The sequence below is a fragment of the Danio rerio genome, chromosome 15 (assembly GCF_049306965.1).
Source record: "Danio rerio strain Tuebingen ecotype United States chromosome 15, GRCz12tu, whole genome shotgun sequence".
Taxonomy (NCBI): domain Eukaryota; kingdom Metazoa; phylum Chordata; class Actinopteri; order Cypriniformes; family Danionidae; genus Danio; species Danio rerio.
In genome coordinates, this window is record NC_133190.1 from 7107402 (window position 1) to 7132500 (window position 25099).

The 25099-nt window shown below is 36.1% G+C and overlaps 1 protein-coding gene across 5 annotated transcripts in view; it reads left to right on the top strand.

The window, feature by feature from the left end:
- The first annotated feature begins 609 nt into the window (after nt 1-609).
- rinl (Ras and Rab interactor-like) overlaps nt 610-25099 on the top strand; it is a 31241-nt gene continuing 6751 nt past the window's right edge. The window contains exons 1-11 of one of the 5 annotated variants that reach the window (XR_012391279.1): nt 638-1700; nt 2429-2564; nt 5185-5344; nt 7830-7938; nt 8413-8485; nt 11129-11217; nt 11322-11416; nt 13192-13405; nt 15918-16532; nt 18967-20687; nt 21362-24819. Coding sequence is in view for 4 of the 5 variants with exons in the window: in XM_073924375.1 (XP_073780476.1) it covers nt 2521-2564; nt 5185-5344; nt 7830-7938; nt 8413-8485; nt 11129-11217; nt 11322-11416; nt 13192-13405; nt 15918-16532; nt 18967-19284 (1717 nt within the window). In the remaining variant the exon portion in view is untranslated. Of the gene's footprint in view, nt 1701-2381; nt 2565-5184; nt 5345-7829; nt 7939-8412; nt 8486-10156; nt 10607-10669; nt 11218-11321; nt 11417-13191; nt 13406-15917; nt 16533-18966; nt 20688-21361; nt 24820-25099 lie in introns of those variants that run through there. The other 4 variants (XM_073924375.1, XM_073924373.1, XM_073924374.1 and 1 more) reach the window with 4 other exon arrangements.

Sequence of the window (25099 nt, forward strand, 5' to 3'; positions counted from 1 at the left end):
TAATAAAATTATTATTGCAACTTAAAAGTTTTAATCTAATCAGCAATTTAGAATTTTTAAGTTAAAACAATGTATTAAACTATCAGTAGCAAACCTCTTGAGTTATTTTTCAGAGTGTACATTGTTTTAATAATTGAACATTGACGCAACATTTTGCATCAATATATTCAAAAATGAAGTTTCGACAACAAACTTTATTGTGTTAGTCAAATGACCACGATTGACCACTTCAATCGTTTTTACATAGCATAAACCACATTTTTAAGTCGAGTACTCAAATTAAGTTGTTTCAACTAGTTTTTTAATTAAAACTTTAAACAAATCCAGTGTTTTTTTTCTTAATTACTTGCAAGTTTTCAAGTTTAAAACCTCAAATAAATTAAGCAACTGAAATTGTTGAATTATTTTGTTTGTTTTCAAATTGATGTACATTTACTGGCTTTTGTTTTCAAATTTATTTACATTTACTTGCTTTTGTTTTCAAATTTATTTACATTTACTTGCTTTTAAGAAATATATTTAACAACAACATTTTTGTTTTCCAGTAATTTTTAATTTGTTTTAAACCACCGATTCTCATTGTTTTACAAAACAAAAACATGAACTGTCCTATTTAAACAATTTAAAAGATAACATCAGTGTGTGGACTTAAAAATACAAAACATGTCCATTAAAAAAATTTCTTTAGCTCGCTACAAGTTAAATATTGTTTTAAACTAAGTGACAAATTTTCCTTTAAATTAGCTGCATTTTTAAGTTGATGTAATTATCATATATAAATATAAATATAAATATATTTTCCTGTTTTAAAAACTTAATAATATTATTATGGCAACTTAAAAGTTTTAATCTAATCAGCAATTTAGAATTTTTAAGTTACAACAATGTATTAAACTATGTAGTGGTAGCAGACCTCTTGGGTTATTTTTCAGAGTTGAATTGTTTTAATGCTTGAAATGTCTTGTTATTGCCTCTCATACATCATGCAATAGAGCAAACTGTACAGCTTCTCACATGGTCAAGGTGCACTAGAAAGTGTGTAAACTTATAAATCATATACCTTGAATGGAGTTAAAATTGGTTTGGATAAAAGTGCCTAAGTATACATTTGTGAAAAATCTGCCACTTGCTGGAGTTGGGCCTTAGTTAACATCAACATAGACTCATTTCATTAAAAGAGGAAATTCAATGAGGAACAATAGTTTACTTTCTTCCCTTAAGCTTAATTATCAGCTGAACCTTTACTGTAAAAAAGAGGGACATTTTTGACACTTACCAGAATGAGGCTTTACGGTACTGTGTTAAATGTGAAAGTAACACGTTCAGCTATAATCTTTCAGCTGTATGTGGCGTCCTACTTTTATCACTGTGCTCACTTGTTAGTTTTCACTGTGAGGTTTACCACACTCATGAAAGTGGGTGGAGCTTATGGTGTGAGATACACAAAAGGCATCATCAAGGGTTCTGTCACTCTTGTCAAAGCACACGCTGAACTTTAATGTGACTGAAATTGAGTCTTCAGAAGTGAATATTTCACAGGAGCACTCTTTAGGTTAGCGTGACAAAGGACATAAACCATGTGTAATGAGGAGTCTCATTTACCCCACATGTAATCTTGCTGTGGGTGGAGGTGTTTGGAGCAGCTTGCAGAGATGTTCAGTGTCTTTTTCACGTAGGAGGACATTTTGAAGACACCACATGTGAGTTCAACTATGTTTGCATCATTTATATTATGTGTTTCTTAGCTTATGATTGAGGTGTGAGTCAAAACTGGTGACAAGTTAAACAAATATATTTACTTTCTGACTATTGAGTATTTTGAATTAACATTTGTGAGGTATTCTTCTCCTGCTTCTCAGGAAATGTCAAAACTTAAAGAAAATACAAATGTATACTTGCATGAAGAATATAACTGAAAAAAATATTGGAAAATGTTGCAAGGAAAAACTATCTTTAGGATTTATTGATGAAAATGTGAGCTGTGAGCACATCCTAAAAGCATTAAACAAATATTTTATGCATTATTAAAGAAATAATACACCAAGAACTGAAAAATTCTGTCATGATTTACTCACCCTTGTCACAAACCTGTTAGAGTAATTTTTGTTTAGGTTCACGTAAAGTAAATTATTTTGAAAATTGTGGAAACTTGTAAACATTTACTTCCATAGCATTTGCTTTTATCATTGTGAAAGGCAAAGATTACATTTTTCTAACATTTTTTAAAAGGTCTTTTGTGTGAATCAAAAGTCTTTATGCAGTTTAACAAGTGTTTTGCTATACCACATGGCATATATACATTTTTTTTTCAAACTTCAGATTGACTGATCAAATGTTTAACTGCTAACAAGGAAATATAAAAAAGGATATGAGGTTGAATTGATGATTTCTTCATTTCCTTTGTTTCTCTGTTTTTAAATTTCAACAGGGTTACGGCAACAACGTTGAAATGGAGGACCTTATGCCTTCCTGAGCGATCAGAACAGATTTCATGAACAGGCTTGTACTGTTGGATCAAAGATGATGAAAGAGCCTAAAGATGAAACTGAAAACAATGAGAACAGGTAAGGTTGTTGTGTGTGTGTGTGTGTGTGTGTGTGTGTGTGTGTGTGTGTGTGTGTGTGTGTGTGTGTGTGTGTGTGTGTGTGTGTGTGTGTGTGTGTGTGTGTGTGTGTGTGTGTGTGTGTGTGTGTGTGTGTGTGTGTGTGTGTGTGTGTGTGTGTGTGTGAGAATGTAGGCAATTTATTGTATTACGATGGTTCTGTAGACTTGTGAGAAAAAATATATAGCTTCAAGGGGCTAATAATATTGTCCCTAAAATGGTGTTAAAAATTTACAACTGCTTTGATTTTAGCCGAAATAAAACAAATAAGATTTTCTGCAGAAGAAAAAATATTATCAGGCATACTGTTAAAATTTCCTTGCTCTGTTAAACATCATTTGGAATATATTTAAAAAAGAAGAAAAAAAATTCAAAGGGGGTTGATAATTCTGACTTCAAATATGTGTGTATATAAAATATATATATATATATATATATATATATATATATATATATATATATATATATATATATATATATATATATATATATATATATATATATATATATATATATATATATATAGGGCATCTGAGGCCAGAGAAGTCAATGGCGCTTCTGGACACTGTTAACATAGGGCTTTCTTTTGGCATAGTACAGGTTTAACTGAAATTTGTGATTGTAACTATGTATTGTCGTACTTGACAAAGGTTTGACATAGTAGTCCTGAGCTCATGCTGTGATATCTGTTGTAGATGAATGACGATTGTTAATGCAGTGCCACCTGAGGGATTGGAGATCATGGTAGTTCACCTTAGGCTTAGGCGCCCTTGTTCTTTATGCTTTGAAATTCCTTAAATCTCTTAAGTATGTTATGCACTCTTAAAGGTGAAATTTCCAAATGTCTTCCTATCAAAAATTTTCTCACATATTTGTTGGGAAAGTGGTGATCCTTGCTCCTAAAGGACTAAACCTTTCTTGGATGCTGCTTTTAGTGCTTTTTAGTGATTGTAGTCATAATTACAATCACCTGTTGACATCACCTGTTTCAAATGGCATCATTATTTAGTTACTTGATTAGAGCCCTAACCTGCTCCTGTCCCATTTTTGGAAAGTGTTGCAAAAACTAAAAAAATTAAAATACATGTTTATTTTAAAAAAATAAAATAAAATAAGAGACCTGAGGAAAATCATGAGGAACACGTTAAATTACTTTTGCTGTATTGTCTGCAATGAAAGTCAAAGTGTATGTATATATATATATATATATATATATATATATATATATATATATATATATATATATATATATATATATATATATATATATATATATATATATTTGAACTGGGGGAAACTGGAGCACCAAGTAAATACTCACGCTAATATGGGGAGAATATGCAAACTCCACACAAATATAAAAGGCCAAAAGGGTCAAGCTGCGCCTATTACCACATGAGAGGGCAATCCAGCATATTTCATAGATATAAACATGATCACAGACTACGGTCCACGTTATCTATTTGCATATATGATAAAGGAATAATGTGGATAATATGCACGAGCAGCACTAAGGCAAACATAACACAGCTCGCAACGATGTCATACATAACACACCTTGCTACAATGTTTGATTAAGAGGACCCTGAACGTGGATTGTCATTCAGATCGACACTCTACTACACAGGCCTTTCCACCTACTTCATGGGCAGAACTTTGAAATAATGGGAGGGGCTGAATATAATATTATACAAAACGCCGTTTTTTACGGCGTCTTTGACATAAAAAACGCCGAAAATAACAGCGAATTATGGCAAGCATACGGCGTCAAACACGGCGTTCTTGACTGGATCAAAAAACGCAGTTTTGTGCCAATTTTGACCAGCAAAACACCGTAATTGCGGCGTTTGCAATGCAAAACGCTGTGATTTTTGCCGTCTTTTTGTCTTAAACGCCGAAAATACCGGCGTTTTAGGGATGACACGGGTTTGGTAATAGGCGCAGTTTGACCCACTTGGCCTTCCATACACAAAAGGCCTTCTAGTCCAGCTGGGATTTGAACCAGTAACCTTCTTGCTGTGAGGCAGTAATGCTAGCCATCATGGCGCCCTGTATGATCTCTCTTATTTTGTGAAAAAATATTAATAATTGATTCCACAAGAGGAGCGACGCGGTGGCGCAGTGGGTTGCATGTTTGCCACACAGCAAGAAGGTTGCTGGTTCGCTGCACTTGGCGTTTCTGTGTGGAGTTTGCATGTTCGCCCCTTGTTCGTGTGGGTTTCCTCAGGGTGCTCTGGTTTCCCCCACAAGTCCAAAGACATGTGCTATAGGTGAATTGGGTAACTAAAATTGTCCGTAGTGTATTTGTGTGAATGAGTGTGTGTGGATGTTTCCCAGTGATTGGTTGCGGCTGAAAGGGCATCCGCTGTGTAAAACATATGCTGGATAAGTTGGCGGTTCATTCCGATGTGGCGACCCCAGATTAATAAAGGCACTAAGTCAAAAAAAAATGAATGAATGAAGGATTCTACTAGAGTTTCACAAACATTTAAGCTGCATTGTATACCATAGCTGTCATGGAAGACATCTGGACAAGCTTTCATGGACAACCTACTGTTTTCTTGTTTGTTTTTTTTTCACAGAAAAAATATTTCTAGCACAGTACCCAATGGCATCTCAGGGGATCCGGCAAAAACCTTGGGTCTGTTGCACGGTTTACGCGTGTGTCAGGATGCCTGGGCTCCCAAAAGCCCATGGGACAGACATGGGGCACACACTGCTCTATGGGGCAGACCTGCTGGGGTGAGACTTTAACCATGCTTTTTAGATTTGGTCTCGTCTAGTTTAGCCAGATTTTAAACAATATACACTAGACCTAAGTTTTAAGAAAACTAACTTGTGTTTAATCAGTTTTAATGATGGTAGTTGGCATGTAGTCGCAAATTTAGTTAAACAGAGTTAGTGAAAAGAATGCTTAAAGAAACCTTAACAGTTACATATTACCAATTCATCTTATTAAGTGTGTTATAGAACAGGCATAACCAACAGTAACTATAGCTTCTTGACCAGTTTTTCTTACAGAACAAGCGCTGTTGTCACTGTTGCATACAAATGTAGAAGTAGTGAGAGATAAGGATGACTGCGAGTGCACTTTAAGAGTGTCTTAAACCACCATGATGTAAGATACCATAGAGACTATTTCTAGAGTTCATGAAAGTAAATGCAGTTTCAGAATTGTGCAATCCAGAATAGTGTTCTATCATAACTTGTGCTTTGTTCAGGGCGTTTGTTGGTACAAATATGTTTTTAAAGGGATTGTTCATATACACACACACACACACACACACACACACAAGCAATTAAAATCACAATTATTAGCCCGTCTGTTTATTTTTACCCCAATATCTGTTTAACGAAGACATTTTTCCTAACACTTTTCTAAACATAATAGTTTTAATAATTCATTTCTAATAACTGATTTATTTTATCTTTGCCATGATGACAGTAAATAATATTTGACTGGATATTTTTTAAGACACTTCTATACAGCTTAAGGTGACATTTAAAGGCTTAACTAGGTTAATTAGGTTAACTAGGCAGGTTAGGGCAATTAGGCAAGTTACAGTATAACAATGGTTTGTTTTTTAGACTATCAAAAAATTCGAATTTTGTCCTTAAAATGGTGTTTAAAAAATTAAAAACTGCTTTTATTCTAGCTGAAATAAAACAAGTAAGACTTTCTCCAGAAGAAAAAATATTATCAGACATACTGTGGAAATTTCCTTGCTCTGTCAGACATCATGTGGAAAATGTTTAAAAAAGAAAGAAAAATTTAAAAAGGGGCTAATAATTCTAACTTTATATATATATATATATATATATATATATATATATATATATATATATATATATATATATATATATATATATATATATATATATATATATATATATATTATAGAAGAAAGAAACTCAGATTTTTCACAATAAATGAGCACATTTTGACAGAATTTTTATTTTGAACTATCCCTTTAAAACTAACTAATATGTTCTATATTTTATCAATAGCGTAATACATATGAACAAATTGTGCACTTTATATTCAAGGTTGTTTATGTGTTTTATAAAGCTCTCATTACATGCTGGGTAGGGTAGAGCGGGGAGGAAAGAACCATTTTTCAAAAATTTTTTTAAAGGTAATTTTTTAGACAAAAATTGATTTTTGCTGTAGTTACTAGCAAGTGTGGTCTATCAATATCCAGTGGTATTTTGTACAAATGCTTTAAAACAATTTCGCTTTAAACATAAATAGCACATTGTTTTGGGGACTAAAGTAACACGCGTGTGCATGCGGGTCAAAAGTAAAACATATGCTAGATTTTCTGGCTTAAACTTGTTTCAAAATATGACCTTGTTAATATGTTAACTACAAGCATTTTTTTTGTGTGATTTATGTGTGCAAAAATATTTATCTTGCATTATCATTCATAATTTCAGTTCCATGAAATGTTTCAAAAATAGCCCAAAATACTCATTTACTTATTATTATTATAATTATTATAATTATTATTATTATTATTATTATTATTATTATTATTATTATTATTATTATTATTATTATTATTATTATCATTATTATTATTATTATTATTATTATTATTATTATTATTATTATTATTATTATTATTGGCAATATGTAATAATTTGATAAATATTTAAATGGAAAGACTGCAAACTCATACATGGAAGTGAAAAATTGATAGGGCCAACTGGCACCTAAACATTTTGCTCATATTGTGTTGCAAAACAGGGGATATGTTTAAGTTATTGGAATGTTTAGTGGTATTTGCAGGTTTAAGCTTGGAGTAATTCATTTGTAGATATTAATTTCTGTAATTACATGAAGGTATTTTTAAACGAGCCAATGCACGTAAAGTATATAACTAATAAGTGCAGCACATCCAATTACTAAGTAAAATGATAATACATTGTTGCAAATATATCAGCAGACTATTCAGGATTTGGTTTTAAATAAGTTAAATGAACTGAAATAACTTCAGCACTGCCATCTATTTTTGTCATCTTTTTTTGACACCTTGCTTATGTGTGCAATCATTTCCTCTTTTGAGAGAGCTTATACCCACAACATGAGCATTTCCTTGAAGTTATCGCAGGTTGTATTACTTATTCAAACGAGGGTTCTCATACTCTTTTATATTTTAATCCTTAGTGCTCACAGAAAATAAACTTGCACTACAATCAAATATTCCAAATGTCTATTACACAGAGTTTCCTGGTTGTCCAAGGGTCTTTGTCCCAAGATCAGCTTCTCTGTGTGTCTGTGGGGGACAGTGGGGAGCCAGTCAAAGAATTCTCTATCATGACCACTGAAAAAGGTATACTAAAACAATTTCAGCCTTGATTGTTGCAATCAGATCAAATTATCGAAGCTATGCTACTTTCATTTTTAGCCGTAAACTACATCAACAATTCTGCCACTTTTTCCTTTCTTTTTCCTTTTACTTCTATCAAAGCATCTAACTGTAAGAAAGCAGTGATTTTCCAATTTTTTTATGAAAGGAAATGAACTGTGAGGTGCAGCCAAGTTTTGAACATTTCCTGTTGCAGACATAGAAATACTAAATGAGAATCCAAATGTAAATAGTTTATTCAGTGCACTTGAACTATGTAAAGTTTGATAAACTCTTCTGCGTAGTAGTTTCTTCCCTATTTGTGCAGGCTTGTCCAATTCACATCATGAACACCGCTGCTTTCCTGTTTCCTCGTTACATATGAGTTCAAGACTAGTTGGTCCGGTTTCTGCCTGTTATTCACAGTGTCGGTCTGATTTTCTCTTTTTTCCTTCTTAGCCCTTCGACTGACAGCATCACACCTGGCTTTCCCTGATCTCTTTCAGCTGCTGCATTTCTACACACTGAGCAGGTGTGAATGTTATTATCAACTACTAGCTCCAGATAAGGTAAAGGTTTTACTTGCTAACTGAAAGGTATCTCAGGAAGCACTGTGCAACCACATGTTGGGTAGAAAACTGTGCTAAAATATTCTATAGTGCAAACTGGTACTCTTCTGTTGTATACCAAAATATTTATATAGTAACTTTTTAAAAGAACCTTTGTTTTAAATGGCACTTTTAACTATAAGAGAAGGTTTTATATTTGTAATTTAGCAGCCAAAATATTTGTAATTTGGAAGACATGTTGTGGCTAGACAGATCCATAGCAACCATAGCATGTTTTGTCTGAAACACTTCAATCACTAAGCTCTAAATAATATGATTCAGTGTTTGAAATGTCAATTTATGAGACTGGAGTGAAGAAGAGACCATTTGATTCTCATAGTCGTTGATGGCAAGATTGGCAAGGCACAATCCTAGAGCCTTTATGTAAACAGTAAAATAAATATGCAAGTAAGGAAGTTAACGGAAAGTTTGTTAATGTGCAATCAGTGTGAATACTGGGAAATCTGTAATTATATGGTATAAGCCTTCAATAAGTGCTAAAGAAAACAATATACGTAACTTTTTCTTTTGTTAAAGTCATTTATTAATTGACCAGGGGTGCGTTTCCCAAACAATGACATAACTCGCGGCTGACCTTTCAAAGTACATTGCTTCGTTTGGGAAAAGAACGATGTAGTGACTAGTGTTTTTCAAAACCATAGTTTCTCTGTCGCAGATCCATCATTCGAACCATATTAGTTATAATGTAAACGTCTACGATGAACGAGGGGATAAACGGGGTGGAGTAATTATTTCTTTAAAGAAAAAAACATAATTTTTGTGCAAATGATATTGTTTTACATGCACACACATAAAATAAAAATCCAATATTAGTTTTGGTAAAACATGTGCTGCGTCCGAAACTGCATACTTCCATACTGTTTAGTACCCTAAAATCAGTATGCGAGCCGAGTAGTACGTCAGAATTCATAGAATTCGAAAATCAGTATGCGAAAAGTAGCCGGATGACTTACTACTTCAGGCGAGATTCAAGAGTGCGCATCCCATGCACGCTGCGCTATCCCATGATGCCCCGCGAGAGAATTCATAAATGGGAGTGAAGCGATGCAATTGACGCAGGTAGGTCACGTGACCATGACAAAATGGCGGATGTAGTACGTCCGAATTCCATTCATACTTTTCACATTCATACTGTATAGAGCGTACTTTTCTAACGGCTGAGTTGTACGTTTAAATTTAAATGCAGTACCTACTGAGTAGTCAGCGGTTTCGGACGCAGCCATGCACTCGCTTTCCATATTCAGTGAAATATATATATTTAAATGACACATATAGGGCCTGTGTTTCCTCTACAAATATTATTGAGAATATGCCATATTTTATTCTAAAACATAAAACCACTAAGCTAACGCGTACTTTAATCTCATATGTAAATCATAGAAATCGTTAATGGTTGTTATTTACAGTAGGCTTTTTATTAAGAAATAAAAAAAAATCCTACTTAAAAATAATAATAATTATATTTATTATTAATAAGTAGGATCTTGTTTATAATTTTTTTTATTTAATTTTATTTATTGTAAAAATCTACTTTTGCAATTTGACACATTTAAAACCACTACAGAAATGTTAACCAACAGGCCCATCTCAAATGCAGTACAGATACATTTCTTAATAAGTAAGCTGCTATAAATTAAAAGCATTAACATTCATTCATTTTCTTGTCGTCTTAGTCCCTTTATTAATCCGGGGTCGCCACAGCGGAATGAACCGCCAACTTATCCAGCAAGTTTTTTACGCAGCGGATGCCCTTCCAGCCGCAACCCATTTCTGGGAAACATCCACACACACATTCACACACACTCATACACTACGGACAATTTAGCCTACCCAATTCACCTTTACCGCATGTCTTTGGACTGTGGAGGAAACCGGAGCACCCAGAGGAAACCCACGCGAAGGCAGGGAGAACATGCAAACTCCACACAGGAACACCAACTGAGCTGAGGTTCGACCCAGCGACCTTCTTGTTGTGAGGCGACAGCACTACCTACTGCGCCACTGCCTCGCCAGCATTAACATATGCTATATATTTTGGTTCTCACAAGCTTTGGAGACGCAAAGTAAATTCCGCTTTTAATTAATAGGTCACCTATAGCTTTCGTCATGATCCATGGCTGCATTCAAAATGGCATAAATGTTTTCAAAGTGCACTGCCAAGGGAACGCAATTGTCAATATGAGGATTGCTAAAACTGAACTTTAAAAAATACTTTGAAAGCAAACCACATCACAGAGAGATGACTTTAATAGTGTTTTTTAATCATTCCAAGTTTAAATGTTGGAACGTTTGAAAAGAATAGGGCATAGGGGGGATAACTTGTAAAAGAACACAACTAGAAACTATGCTTCAAATAACAGATCGAGAAATGTGTGTGCAAATGTACAAGTTTGCGAATGTTTGTTGGATTGATTTGGGAAATGCCAAATAAACACACTATGATTGCAACAACGCAACTTGCAACCTTAGTTGGCTAACGATGGTTTTCGGAAATTCACCCATTTATTTATTGTTTGTTTGATCTCTTCTACTAAACTTCTCCTCAGGGATGTATTGCCTGTGTGTTTACTGGTTCCCTCATGGGTTTACACCCTTAAGAATCTACCGGATCATCTTGTTCCTCTGCTTGGTCCAAGTTAGTGCTTGCCCTGTCATTCACTATTCTCTGTACTATACTATATTTCAGCTATTATCTAAGTCAGGCTCTTTCGATTTCAAGGGTTTGTGTGTGACTTTCAGAGACCTGGCTGTGCCCATCCTCAGATCTTCAGGCCAAAAGTAGCATGACTCCAGAAACAGCAGAAACAGCAGAGACAGTTATGTGCACTATACAGGTGATACAGACCTTCTGATTCTGTTTGAACTTTTGTAATTTAGCAGTATTTGTTTAGTCTTGAATAAGTTTATGTGTAAAGTACATCCGAAAGATCCTCGTTCTAATTTTGTTTTAGATAATAATTTAATATATTTTGGACACTTTTGAGAAAACGTGCAAAGTTTTTGGTTCTTGCTATATTTAAAGTAAGTATTGACTTTATGACAATACTTCACAGTCAGTTCAACACTTTATTCTGATGTGTCCTTGTTACGCATAGCAGTGGTTCCAGTTGTATATGATCTTTAATTGTATTTTTTATCCCTACACCAAACTGTAACACTAAAGTAAGTTAATTAAAATGAATTGGTCCTCATTTGTGTTATTACACTGTAACTGTAAGCTCATTTTTAAATAAAGTGTAGACAAAATGTTTACAAATCTAGCACTGATAAATGTTTAAATGCACTGTACCACCCTAACAAGTTTGTTCATAATGATCTATTCCTTTTCATTTATGTTTATTTTTTCTATTTTTTTAAAAGCTTGAACAATAGTGATTGATTCTTGCAATTACACTCACTGGCCACTTTATTAGGTACACCCTACTAGTTGCGGGGTGGACCTCCTTTTGCCTTCTGCCCTACTGCCCTTAATCCTTTGTGGCAAAGATTCAATAAGGTACTGGAAATATTCCCCAGATATTTTGGTCCATTTTGACATGATAGTATCATGCAGTTTCTGCAGATTTGTTAGCTGCATATCCATGATGTGAATCTCCTGTTCCACCACATCATAAAGGTGCTCTATTGGATTGAGCTCTGGTGACTGTACAGGACATTTGAGTACAGTGAACTCATTGTCATGTTCAAGAAACCAGTCTGAAATGATTAGTGCTTTATGACATGATATGTGTCATCCTGCTGGAAGAAAGATCAGAAGATGGGTACACTGTGATCATAAAGGGATGGACATGATCAGCAACAATACTCAGTAGGCTGTGGCGTTGATATGATGCTCAACTGGTACTAATGGGCCCAAAATGTGCCAAGAAAATATCCCCCACACCATTAAACCACCACCAGCAGCCTAAACCATTAATACAAAGCAGGATGGATCCATGCTTTCATGTTGTTGATGCCAAATTCTGACCCTATCATTTGAATGTTGCAGCAGAAATCGAGACTCATCAATCTAGGCAACGTTTTTCCAATCTTCTATTGTCTAATTTTGGTGAGCCTGTGTGAATTGTAGCCTCAGTTTCCTGTACTTAGCTGACAGGAGTGACTGGTGTGGTCTTCTGCTGCTGTAGCCCATCCGCCTCAAGGTTAGACGTGTTGTATGTTTAGAGATGCTCGTCTGCATCCCTCGGTTTTATAGAGTGTTTAACCAGTCTGGTCATTCTCCTCTGACCTCTGGCATCAACAAGGCATTTGTGCCCACAGAACTGCCGCTCACTGGTTATTTTCTTTTTTTCTGACCATTCTCTGTAAACCCTATTTATAATGGTGCATGAAAATCTCAGTACTTTTGGCACCAACAGCTATGCCACATTCAAAGTACCTTAAATATTAAACCACCTTTCTTCCCCATTCTGATGCTCAGTTTAAAATGCAGCAGATTTTCTTGACCATGTCAACATGCCTAAAGGCATTGAGTTGCTGCCATGTTATTGGCTAATTGGAAATTTGTATTAACGTGCAGTTGGACTGGTGTACCTAATAAAGTGGCCAGTGAGTGTATATACGTTATACAAGTGTACATGATTTTCAAATTGTTTCTATTTCCTGGTAGGTTACAGCTGCCAGTGGAGCTATGTGCTTCATCAATCCCTTATACCTTCATGAGCACGGTGATGATTGGCTCACTCATTCTTCAGCCAACCCAGTCAGACATCCATTAAGGCGAGACAAGCGGTTAAGTACCACAAGAACTTGGGAAGGGAGAGGACTGAAAAAGAGGTCATCTTCACCAGCTGAGGACTGTAGCACTTTCAACAATGACAGAGGTAGACCCTCTTTTAATATTAATATTAATAATAATAATAAGTTAATATTCTTTATACATTTATATGATCCATTAATAATGTGAATTACCTTTTGTTTTACATTTTTAGTTTTCAATTTAAGGGTACTATTTTACAGATCTAGGTGCAAAGTCTAAATTGCAGCATTAAGAGCATGTCCAAATCCACTTTTACTATTTTAAGGATGCAAAAATATGCTTTGCGCCACGGCACATGGTCTAACACGGTTGTGCTTATTCTCTTAATGAGGTATGGATGTGTTTTGAGAATAAACCAATCAGAGTCTTATCTCCCATTCCCTTTCAGAGTCAGTTGCGTCGTGCCATGGCGCATTTGCTATTAACATTGGCAGACTTTGTAAGTGAAAAAACTGAACGCTTCACTAGTGAGAAAACAGTTAAGCAGACCATCTGCGGCATGAGGATAAAGAACGAGACTTCTCCTATCAACCTTTATTTTCTCTTTCTCTACTTCGTGGATAAGGAAACGGTGTTGTGCGCACTTCGCTGAAGACATCCATTAGCCTACATAATTATTTTCATTAATTATACACAAAGATTTGTTTTAAAACTGTTTCTAAATTCAGTTTTCATTTTCAGCAAACTAATAAATGAGCTATAAAAACAAAGTGCGGTCAAAAAACTGAGTTTTATCAAATCACACATCCTATGCCCCATATGGTCTAAAGGTGGACAAATCTCAGCTTGTTTTTATTAAAACAAATATAAATATACATAGGCTATAACAAAAAACACTACTACTAATAATAACGTTATACAAAAGCAAGTTGTCATGAATAAACTGAAAAAGCCCCACAAGATGAAGAAGGCATGGTGGCAGTGTTTTTTATATTTATGTAGAAAATAATATTTTTAAAAATATTTTAATACTTTAATTTTTTTAATTTGTAAAGATATTTGCGTATTGGTTTACATCCTGTGTGTTTTAAGCAATGTGTAAGCGCTTAAGGCGCATAACTAATGCACTCTACGTTGGACTTTAGACCTGATTTCAGCTGGTCTATTGCACAGTCTATTTTAGTTCCTTAAAATAGCAACGCAACAGCAATGCGCCATAACACCCATGAGTCCACAAAGTGGCGCAAATGGACTTGCTATTTCAACAACTTGGCGCAAAACAAGAAAATTAGGGTTGTGCTGGTCTGAAAATAGCAACACGTCATGGCAAACACGTCTTGCACCTTATTGCTCCAGGTGTATGATAGGCCCTAAGTTGAGTCCAAGTTTAGGAAATGTTGTTACTGTTTATTAGAGGTCTGCTGCAGAAATCTGGTCGGGTCCCGCGGCTGTACTGCAGGTTCAGATTTCTGCGGCGCGGGAATAAATTTCCAAATAAAGCACGGGAGCGGTCAGTAACTGGTTTAATTTAGGATGGGAGCGGGCTGTCTAGCAATATTGCTCCCGACTCCCTAGCGAGCGTATGTGTGTGAATGAGACAGCGTGATGCTGCGTTTAGCTTGTTTGTTGGTGTGTGAGTGTGTGTGTCTTCTGCGTCAAGTGACCGGCGTAACCTACGGCGCATGCAACGCGCATAGCTGTGCATTTATCCTTCTGCACACTGTCTCTGTTGGTCTGCATTAACACTTCCGAAACGCTAGTTGGCAGTGAGGGGTAAATGTTCCTCTGTGACGAGTTTCTTTGCCTGTGTTTTGCTTTTCCTGAACACTTCCGGGATGTACAAGTGGCTCAAACTCGCTCATTTTGAGCGAAGGGCTATGCGTCAGCGCTGTAGCATACGCCAGCGTTTGACGCAGAAGTATAAATCAGCCTTTATGTGTGTGTGTTTATACAGAGAGCTTGTTATAGGCTGTCTGGACTCTGTATAGCTGGGTGGTTTTCGGTATTGTTCAACCCCCGCTCGTTAGCGGGAACAGGTGTGGTGGGTAGAAAACAGGGCAGGGGAGAACAAATGCAGAATATAAGCGGGAGCGGTCGGGTTTGGGCTAAAACCTGACGGGAGCGGGATTCAAAATTTAGTCCCGCGCAGATCTCTACTGTATATCTTTGTTTTTTATTACTGTTTGTTTGTTTGTTCAGTCGTTTGAGGAAACGTTTCTTAATTTTTATTTATGTTTTTAAGGTGTTTCTGTTTTTGTGATATGATCTTTAGTTTATTTTTTTCAATGTTTGTCCAAATGTGTTAATGAAAGTGCAAAATTGAAATTATTTGATATAGTACACATACAATGCATACCTCGGCATATAAAGTGTTAATCTTTTAGTAAACATTACATAAACACTAAAATTGCTAAATAGTTATTATTTTTTCATTGTTCATGTTGACAAATTTTAACAATTGGAATCTTATTGTTAACCCTTTTGTAAAAAGTTTTCATATTATTTTCATTTAGCTTTGTTTGATGAAGGATCTTTTAATAGTTTTAATTATCAATAACGCTACTATACTGCAACATTACATCTGATGAAAAGTGTTGTTAATTAAGCTCTGAATTTAATTTTCTTTTGTCTTAAAGGATCATTTGAGAAGACTCCTGTGACTCCATCTACAACCCCAGGTGGAGTTGTGCTTCGTAGGGCAAGTGGTACCAGCAAGGAAGACCCCTTAAAAAGAGCAAGCACAGACTCTATTCAAAGCCCTCTTCCTCAGTCACCACACCGTGTGTCTTGGATAGAAGACAAGATATGGCTGAACTCACCACTTCCTTCCTCTCAGCTTCAACCACCCTGCTTAGAGCTGGACTCGTTATCAGTCAGCAGTATAGAGGAGGAGTCAGAACCAGCGTTGAGCCCCTCCCCTTCCTTGCCTTCACACCGCTTCCAGTTGGCAGATAAGATGAAGAACCGCCTCTCTGCAGTGGGACAGGCTATAGGTGGACTGATGTCGCCACAGAGGAGACTGAGTAATCGTGTTCAGGAGATGGCAGAACGAAAGAGTGGGGCTTTTGCAGAGGCTGTAAGGGAGTTTATAGAGCAAACACTTACAAGTGAACCAACTCCTGAAATAACCTACACGGAGATGCTACAGGAAGTGCGTTCATCTCTCACTGCTCTGAGGGAAATCCTGTTTGACTCTACAGAGATCCAAAGCATCACAGACAGTTTTGGAGACACACCAGATTTTGAGCTGGGTATGACCGGGAGATGTTAAATCACGTTGATTTGCTTAAWWATATATATATATATATATATATATATATATATATATATATATATATATATATATATATATATATATATATATATATATATATATATATATATATATATATATATAAATACAGGGCTTGACATTAACTTTTTTTAATCACCAATCACTGTGGCTAGTAGTTTTCCAACATTACTAGCCACTAGCTATTTTAACTAGCCACAGTTTTGTTGTTGGAAAAAAATATTCCCATAAATTTGACGTTGACATGGTGAAATTACTTGATTTAAAATATGTGTTATGTCCACATGCTTCCTTAACTTTTTATTTTACTTTTTAGGGCCCAACATTAAGGATTTACTTTTTTTCTATGGCCACACACATCAAACTTAATTATTTCCTTGCCACAAATAATAAAAAAAAATGTGTCAAACAAGCTAAATATAGCTGTGGACATACAGTTTTTATTCAACAAAAAGGTTCTTAAAAAAACAACAATTAACATTTTGTAGTCTGTCCAGATCATCAGTTAATTATAGATAAATGGAGAGTTAATCTCCTATTATAGCAATGTTATTGTAAAGGATGATAATTAAATCATATTAACAAAAATAACTGCAAGCAGAAGAAAGCAGTGAAAAACATTCTGAGTGCGATAGTGAAAGGATGATCACGCGCACACAGTAAACATTAGGCCAAGTAATAATCTGTTCAAACAATGGTAAAAGTGAAAGCGGTAAGACAGACACCCACACAAGCCCTTTCCGCTGGTTGAAAATCATTTTTAAATTGCCTGATCATCCTCTCATTCGGTATTCACCTGCTTACAGTTATCAATTGTGCTGCTCCTCGGTTTTAAGAGCACATTTGCACATATATTGACAAACGGGCTTAAACTAAAATTTTAGTCTTTAGGAACTGGGCAGCTCTGCCAATTTAAAAATTATTTTCAACCAGCCAAAGTGGCTAGTGGCTAGACTTATATTTATGTATATATATATATATATATATATATATATATATATATATATATATATAGCCCACCAAATATGGATAGATTTCAGCTGTTGTGGGTTAGACATACACCCCCCGTATGTCTAACCCACAACAGCTCAAATCTATCCATATTTGGTGGGCTATATATATATATATATATATATATATATATATATATATATATATATATATATATATATATATATATATATATATATACAGTTGATATCAGAATTATTAGCCCCCCTGTTTGTTTTTTACCCAATTTCTGTTTAATGGACAGAAGATTTTTTAACACATTTCTAAACATAACCGTTTTAATAACTCATTTCTAATAACTGACTTATTTTATCTTTGCCATGATGACAGTAAATAATATTTGACTAGATATTAGATTATTATTATTAGATATAAGAATTATTATTAGATATAAGACACTTCTATGCACCATAAAGTGACATTTAAAGGCTTAACTAGGTTAATTAGGTTAGGTTAGGGAAATTAATCAAGTCATTGTATAAAGATGGTTTGTTCTGTGGACTATCAAAAAATATATAGATTTAAAGGGCTAATAATTTTGACCTTAAAATGTTCTTTAAAAAATTCAAAACTGCTTTTATTCCAGCCGAAATAACGAAATAAAATAAAAAAAATAAGACTTCTCCAGAAAAAAAAATTATCAGGCATACTGTGAAAATTTCCTGAATCTATTAAACATCATTTGGGAAATATTTAAAAAAGAAAAAAAATTCTGACTTCAACTGTGTATATATATATATATATATGCCACAAAATCAGTTCAAGCGGTATAGAGCAGCATAAAGACAAAAAGTGTCAATATTTACCTCAAGTCAGTTCATTGTTGGTTCAAACTAAAAACAAAAGTGCAGTCAAAATAAAACATACTGACTATATTCGATATAATAACCAAGTAAGGCAAACATATTTGCAATCTGTATAAATTTAACACCCAATGCTACTGATACTGAGGCTTGTAGCGTGAAGGTCGTGTCCCTTTGGTCACACATAGCAAAATATTAGTATTTAATTTTGAAAGAAAGAATATAGTTTGAGCAAACATTTCAGATATGCAAGTTCCATGTAGTGTTATAAAATGATAACACTATGCATGGCACATTACACATTTCATAACTATATCTGATTGTGTATACTTGCATGTTTTATGGCTCTAAAATAAAAAAGTTTCAAGCTAAGCCATACTTGACGAGAAATTGTGACATAACATCAAGAACAAAGAAAAGCTTTTATTGAATGATATTTTTAAGCAAGTTTTTTTATAATGCTACAATATGTTAGCAGGAATTCCACAATTATTTTGTGCACCTCTAACCACTAAAACCAGTTTACAAAAGCATTATTGCAAAAAAAAAATAAAAATCTGTTTTTCTCTTTGCCCTTAGATTCCATGCTGGAACTTGCCTTGCACAAAGTAGCTTTAAAGCCAGTCTACTCTCACCTTTACGTGTGTCTGAAGACAGCACGCAGGGATGATGGCACTCTGCAGCGTTTAGAGGCCAACAAGAGCATACTGGAGGACCGCAACCTGGAGGAGCTGGAGGGTGCAGCGGGGGCTGGGGTTCCTGATTCCAGCGTGATGGAAAAGATCCTGCAACGATGGACCGCAATGCATGAAGCCTACTCGCCTAGTAAAAAAGTTGGCACCCTGCTCAAAGTCTGCAAGAATATCTACCATAGCATGAATGCTAATGCTAAACCTGGTGAGTGAAACATAGGCTACTGTTGAGGCACAATGAGATCTATTCCAAAACATACCTACGATCATGAAAATGCCCATCAGATCATTTATTGTACCCTCCTGAATATGCCCCTGTTTTGGCTCAGAGGACAGTGTAGCTGTTTGTAGCATGTGCCTTTCATGAAAATGAGCTGGTTGTACCTGCCCACTGTTCCCACATGCGTGTCGGCTTCTACTGCTTCATGTCAGATAAACAACACAGTTAGCCCTTTCACACAGTGATACCTGTAAATATCCAGAAAATTTCCAAAATGGCTTTACCGGTAAATGAAAAAAAGCGCTGTTTATACAGGCAAGAACGTTACGGAATTTTTCCGGAAAGGACCATTCATTAACCAGAAATGAACTCTTAAAGGCTGCGTTTGAATTTGTAAACATTTGACTACATTACAAACTCTGTAGATGGATCAGTATCGTGAACATCTTTGATGAAAACATATAGAGAAACACTTTCGCATGTTGAGATGTACATGATATGTGTGTGCTGTCGCTCACCGGCTGCTTCACGTGCAAGCGCGATGCCTCACGCAACTGAAGGAAGCAGAGTTTGAAGGTAAACAAACAACGGCTTATCATAAGCATCTTATGGATAATTATTTACACAGTTGGCATTAAGAAGAAATAGAAAAGTTATCTGACAAACATCTAGCAGCTAAATGTGTCTGGAAAAATATTTAAAGGCTTTCATTTTCATAAGCAAGGCGGACATGAATGCGTCTGAGTGTTCTGATTGGCTAAAGTAGTCACTTTCCGGCAATCGTCCTTCTGCATTTGCACAGCGCAGCATTCCGGTAAATTACTGATAATGTTACTACTTCTCTTTCCGGAAATTGCCGGAACAAATTTACCGGTATTTTCAAAAAGGGCCTGTTCACACATACAGACCTTTCCGGAAAATTGCTAGTAATTTTCCGGAAAGGTCTGTATGTGTGAAAGGGGCTAGTGATAGAGACAGACACGGATGAAGCAAATTCAGGATTCACTTTATTCATTCATTCATTCATTTTCTTGTCGGCTTAGTCCCTTTATTAATCCGGGGTCGCCACAGCGGAATGAACCGCCAACTTATCCAGCAATTTTTTATGAAGCGGATGCCCTTCCAGCCGCAACATCCACACACACATTCACACACACACTCATACACTATGAACAATTTATCCCACCCAATTCACCTGTACCGCATGTGTTTGTACTGTGGGGGAAACCGGAGCACCCGGAGGAAACCCACACGAAGGCAGGGAGAACATGCAAACTCCACACAGAAACACCAAATAAGCTGAGGTTCGAACCAGCGACCTTCTTGCTGTGAGGCGACAGCACTACCTACTGCGCCACTGCCTCGCCCGGATTCAGTTTATGGATTATGTATTTATTTTATGATTTAATACAGGGGTCTCAAACTCGCGGCCCGCGGGCCATTTGCGGCCCTCAGTGCAATATTTTGTGGCCCGCGCCGACCGCAATACACTGACAGAATCAGCGGAGCGGGGAGAACAAAGGGGGCGGGGATGCCGGTGACGTCACCACGCACCCCGCCCCTTTGTTAGACGCTGTGACGGGCGGGAAGTGTTAGAAGGGAACTCGCGCCGGCCAGAACCAAGGTAAGCTGTTCCCGCCCCTGCCTGCCACTTAGCTACCTATCTGCAGCCTGCTACCTACCTAGCTACAGCCTGCATCTTATATATATTATAGGTAGATACAGACTGGTACAGACTGATGTGACTTGAGTGGGGTGGGGGTGTTTTATTTCTACATATATACGCCTTTTTTTAGGTGAGGGAATGGAAGTTTTGAGAGAGTTCCCCCACTTTTTCCCCCACTTGAAGCGCTGTCAAGTCTCTGGCAGCAAGAAGTAGGCAAAAGATGCCATGTTTAGAAGAACTGTTCATAATCTTCACTCAATGTTCTATTAATGTTCAGGACACTTTATGTTCAGAAGAAATAATTAAAACTGTTAATAATGACATTTGAGGACTTTTTTTTGTGAAATCCCTTATGCGGCCCAGCCTCACCTAGACTTTGCCTCCTGCGGCCCCCAGGTAAATTGAGTTTGAGACCCCTGATTTAATACATTTGTGATGGAGTTTAGGATACATCTGGTCGTGAATGCACGCAATTTACAGATGCAAAGCAAAAGAAACTGTTATGTAAGTTTGACACCCAGTGGTTGAACTAAGGATTGCCCTCCTGGATCAAAACACATTTTCACTCAGCTCCTCCTCTGACCAGTCGACACAAGTGCAGGTTGCCAGATTGACGTGTGTGCGCCTGACTATTGAGCCTAAAGGCTGATTTAAAGCTGATTTGAATCGTTTTCTAACTAAAAGCAAAGGCACGTGATAGAAAAAATATTTTCCATACTAAAGTTAGTTTTTGTCCTAACCAACATCAGACATTTCTATTTTAGATACAGCTTCTATTTCTGACAGGTGAACAACAGGATAAACTGTGATCACCTCAGGTGCTGAGGTGTTGAATATTAATAATGTGAGTTTAAATGTCATTTATTGCCACACTACTGAAATCAGCAGCATCTCTCACCTCAGATCTTAAAAATAAAGCAAACAATTTGAAATTAAACTTTAGAACTTTGACTATAAATATCAATCATTTAGCATGTACATATAATAAGGTTTAATGCATATTAATTAGATTGTAAACCTTACTGTTATGACCCATGATCGAAATATATATTTAGGAATTGAAAAGGGGTAAGATTGAGAAGACCAAAAGAATAACCTAATGGCAAAAAGGTGGCAAGAGAAACACAGATTAACAAATTAGCCCCGCAAAAGATTTATTGCTCCCACAAATGACCATATATTTACAATATGAACAAACACAAAAATAATGCAACAATAATAATAATAATTTTGTACAACCAAGACAAACAGAGTACAGTTCATAACACTTACCATTTGGCTGGAGTCCAGTGTGTTATTCTGTGCTTTTGAATGGCTGTGCTTAAATTTCTGTCGTGTTTCATCTGGTACAAACAGCCAAATTGCTTATTACTGCAAATCTTGTCACAAAGTGTGTTGTTGAAACACGGGGTTACAATGTAACCTGCTCAGCTAATGTTTACATTCAGAATATTTCTATTATTTGCTAATTAATAATCACCTCATGTGAAACTATTAATCAGCATCAAATTTCAGAGTCAGCTACTGTCCACCAGAGGTCGCATTTTGGTCACGAACCCATGCTTTGAGAGCCTTCCTGACTAAATAAATCAAATACGCCATTTTCCAACAAGGCAACTCAAGGTGTTAAAATTTAATTGGCTAAACTGGCATTGGGTGGATTTATTCATTCATTTTCTTTTCGGCTTAGTCCCTTTATTAAACTGGGGTCATCACAGCAAAATGAACTGCCGAATAATCCAGCACTTGTTTTCCACAGCAGATGCCCTTCCACTTGCAACCCATCTCTGGGAAACCCATCCATACACACTCTTTCACACTCGCACTATGGACAATTTAGCCTACCCAATTCACCTGTACCACATGTCTTTGGAGAGAAACCGAAGCACCCAGAGGAAACCGACGTGAACGCAGGGAGAACATGCAAACTTCACACAGAAATGCCAACTGACCCAGCCGAGGCTCGAACCAGCAACCTTCTTGCTGTGAGGCAACAGCACTACCTACTACGCCACTGCGTCGTTGGGGAGGTTAAAAGAACCAAAATTAAGTCAGCCGTTCCAGCACTGAAAATACATTTTCAAAACAGAATATCTGACTTCAGCATTGTTTTTCAGATAAAACAAGAATGTTCACTTAGCAATAGCATGTTTCTGAAATATCTGCAAACATATGATGGTATTTTTATGCTTTAGAAAACTCAAAAACTTAAATGCAGCACCTTTAATTAAAGCCAATAGCATTTCATTGATACCACAGCCATGTCAATCAGTCATTGAGCTAAAGCTAAAGTCTATAATAGTAATGCTAAATCTTTTCTCCACTTTAAAATACATGATTTTTTTGTAAAAAAAATGGGTGTAATATATTTAGGGCCCTATTTTACATGCGCCGAATAAAATGCAAGAGGCGTTTGCCCTGACGTGCTGCTAATTTCAGACCAGTGCAACCTTAATTTTCCCATTTTGCGCCACGTTGTTTAAATAGTAAATCCATTTGTGACACTTTATGGACTCATGGGTGTTCCGGTCTAGAAAAGAGGTGTGTTAAGGCACATTGTTGGCATGTTGCTATTTTGAGGAACTAAAATTGATTGTACAATAGACTAGCTGAAAGCAGGTCTAAAGTCCAGCGCAGAGCGCGTTAGTTGTGCGCCTCGCTTTCACATTACTTAATACACACAGGATGTACAGCAATATGCAAATATCTTTACAAATGAAAAAGAATTAAAGGAATTAAAGTATTACAAAAATGATTACTTTCTACATAACTATAAAAACCACTGCCTCCATCTCGGGGGGCTTTTTTCGGTGTATTCACAACAACTTGCTTTTGTATATTGTTATTATTATTATTAGTTGTAGTATTTATAATATGCATATTTATATTTGCTTTATTTTTTACAAGCTTAGATGTGCCCACCTGTCAGGTTTTGCACCATATGGGGCATTGGACGCGTGTTTAGATATAACTCAGTTTTTTCAACACTTTCGGTTATTATTACTCATTTTTTCATTTGCTGAATTTAGAAATACGTTTTTACAACATGTTTTAGCATCACTGATATTCCTCTTGTCATTAAGTCTAATGAACCTGGAGAAGTTCAGTTCAACACTTATCTGCTGCCAATTTTTAATGAATTGGTGAGCTCTCAGATGAGAATAAGTGACTGACTTCATATCTTGAAGGATGGGACGATTTAGCTATTACAGCAGATTTAATTGGTCAGGTTATTTGATGAGAAGCGGAAATGTGAGGTGACATCATAAAAAATGTTAATCCATCTTAGCAGAAGTGAAAAGCTGTGAATTTTGAAGGCTCATATCTTGCAAATGCTTAAATCTTAATGCAAATTGTGTTATTGTTTTGCAGCACAATTGATTATACAGTAGATTACCTTAAGGAGCCCATATTATGGGTTTTTGAAAATGCCCTTCCATGTAGTGTGTAACGAAGCTCTAAGTGAAGTGAAGTATCCAGCTAAGGCTTAAATCTGTAAGTGTACAGTGTTTAAAACTGTTGATTCAGCTATAAAAGAGTCGACTCATAGTGCTTCAAACGAGTCGCCTTGATAACGATTCATTAGGTGTTTCGCCATGACGTACTAACGAAACCAAGTTATTCACATGCACGCGCAAACCCGGGAGATTTGAAACCTGCGGCCCCGCCCTCTGACATAGAAACCCAGACACACACACCGACACACACACACAAACATGCCGGTGTTACGGTTTAACTGGTGACCGTGTTAACTGGTGTCCCTTTCCAGATGTAAGCTATTCACGTTTGCAGATTCGTCACTTTTTCACAGCAACAAAACATGTCCATACCAAATAAAGATTCTTATTACTTGGTGTCAGTGTCATTGTGAGCATTATTGATTTTATTATCTGTGTAGCAGAACAGTATATAACCAAAATTAATCTAAAAAAATAATCAGAATTTACGTCTTTAACAGGATTCGATCCCATGTAGTGAAAAGGCTAAGCACACACATCAATCAACTTACAACTTACAACATGCTTTGCTGTGGTTGTGGACCCGTGTTGACATGTTTCCATCGAGGTTAACATGTTTACATGTTGTTTAGTTACATGTACTCACGTTAACGTGTTTCTACAAACTCTCCCGCTG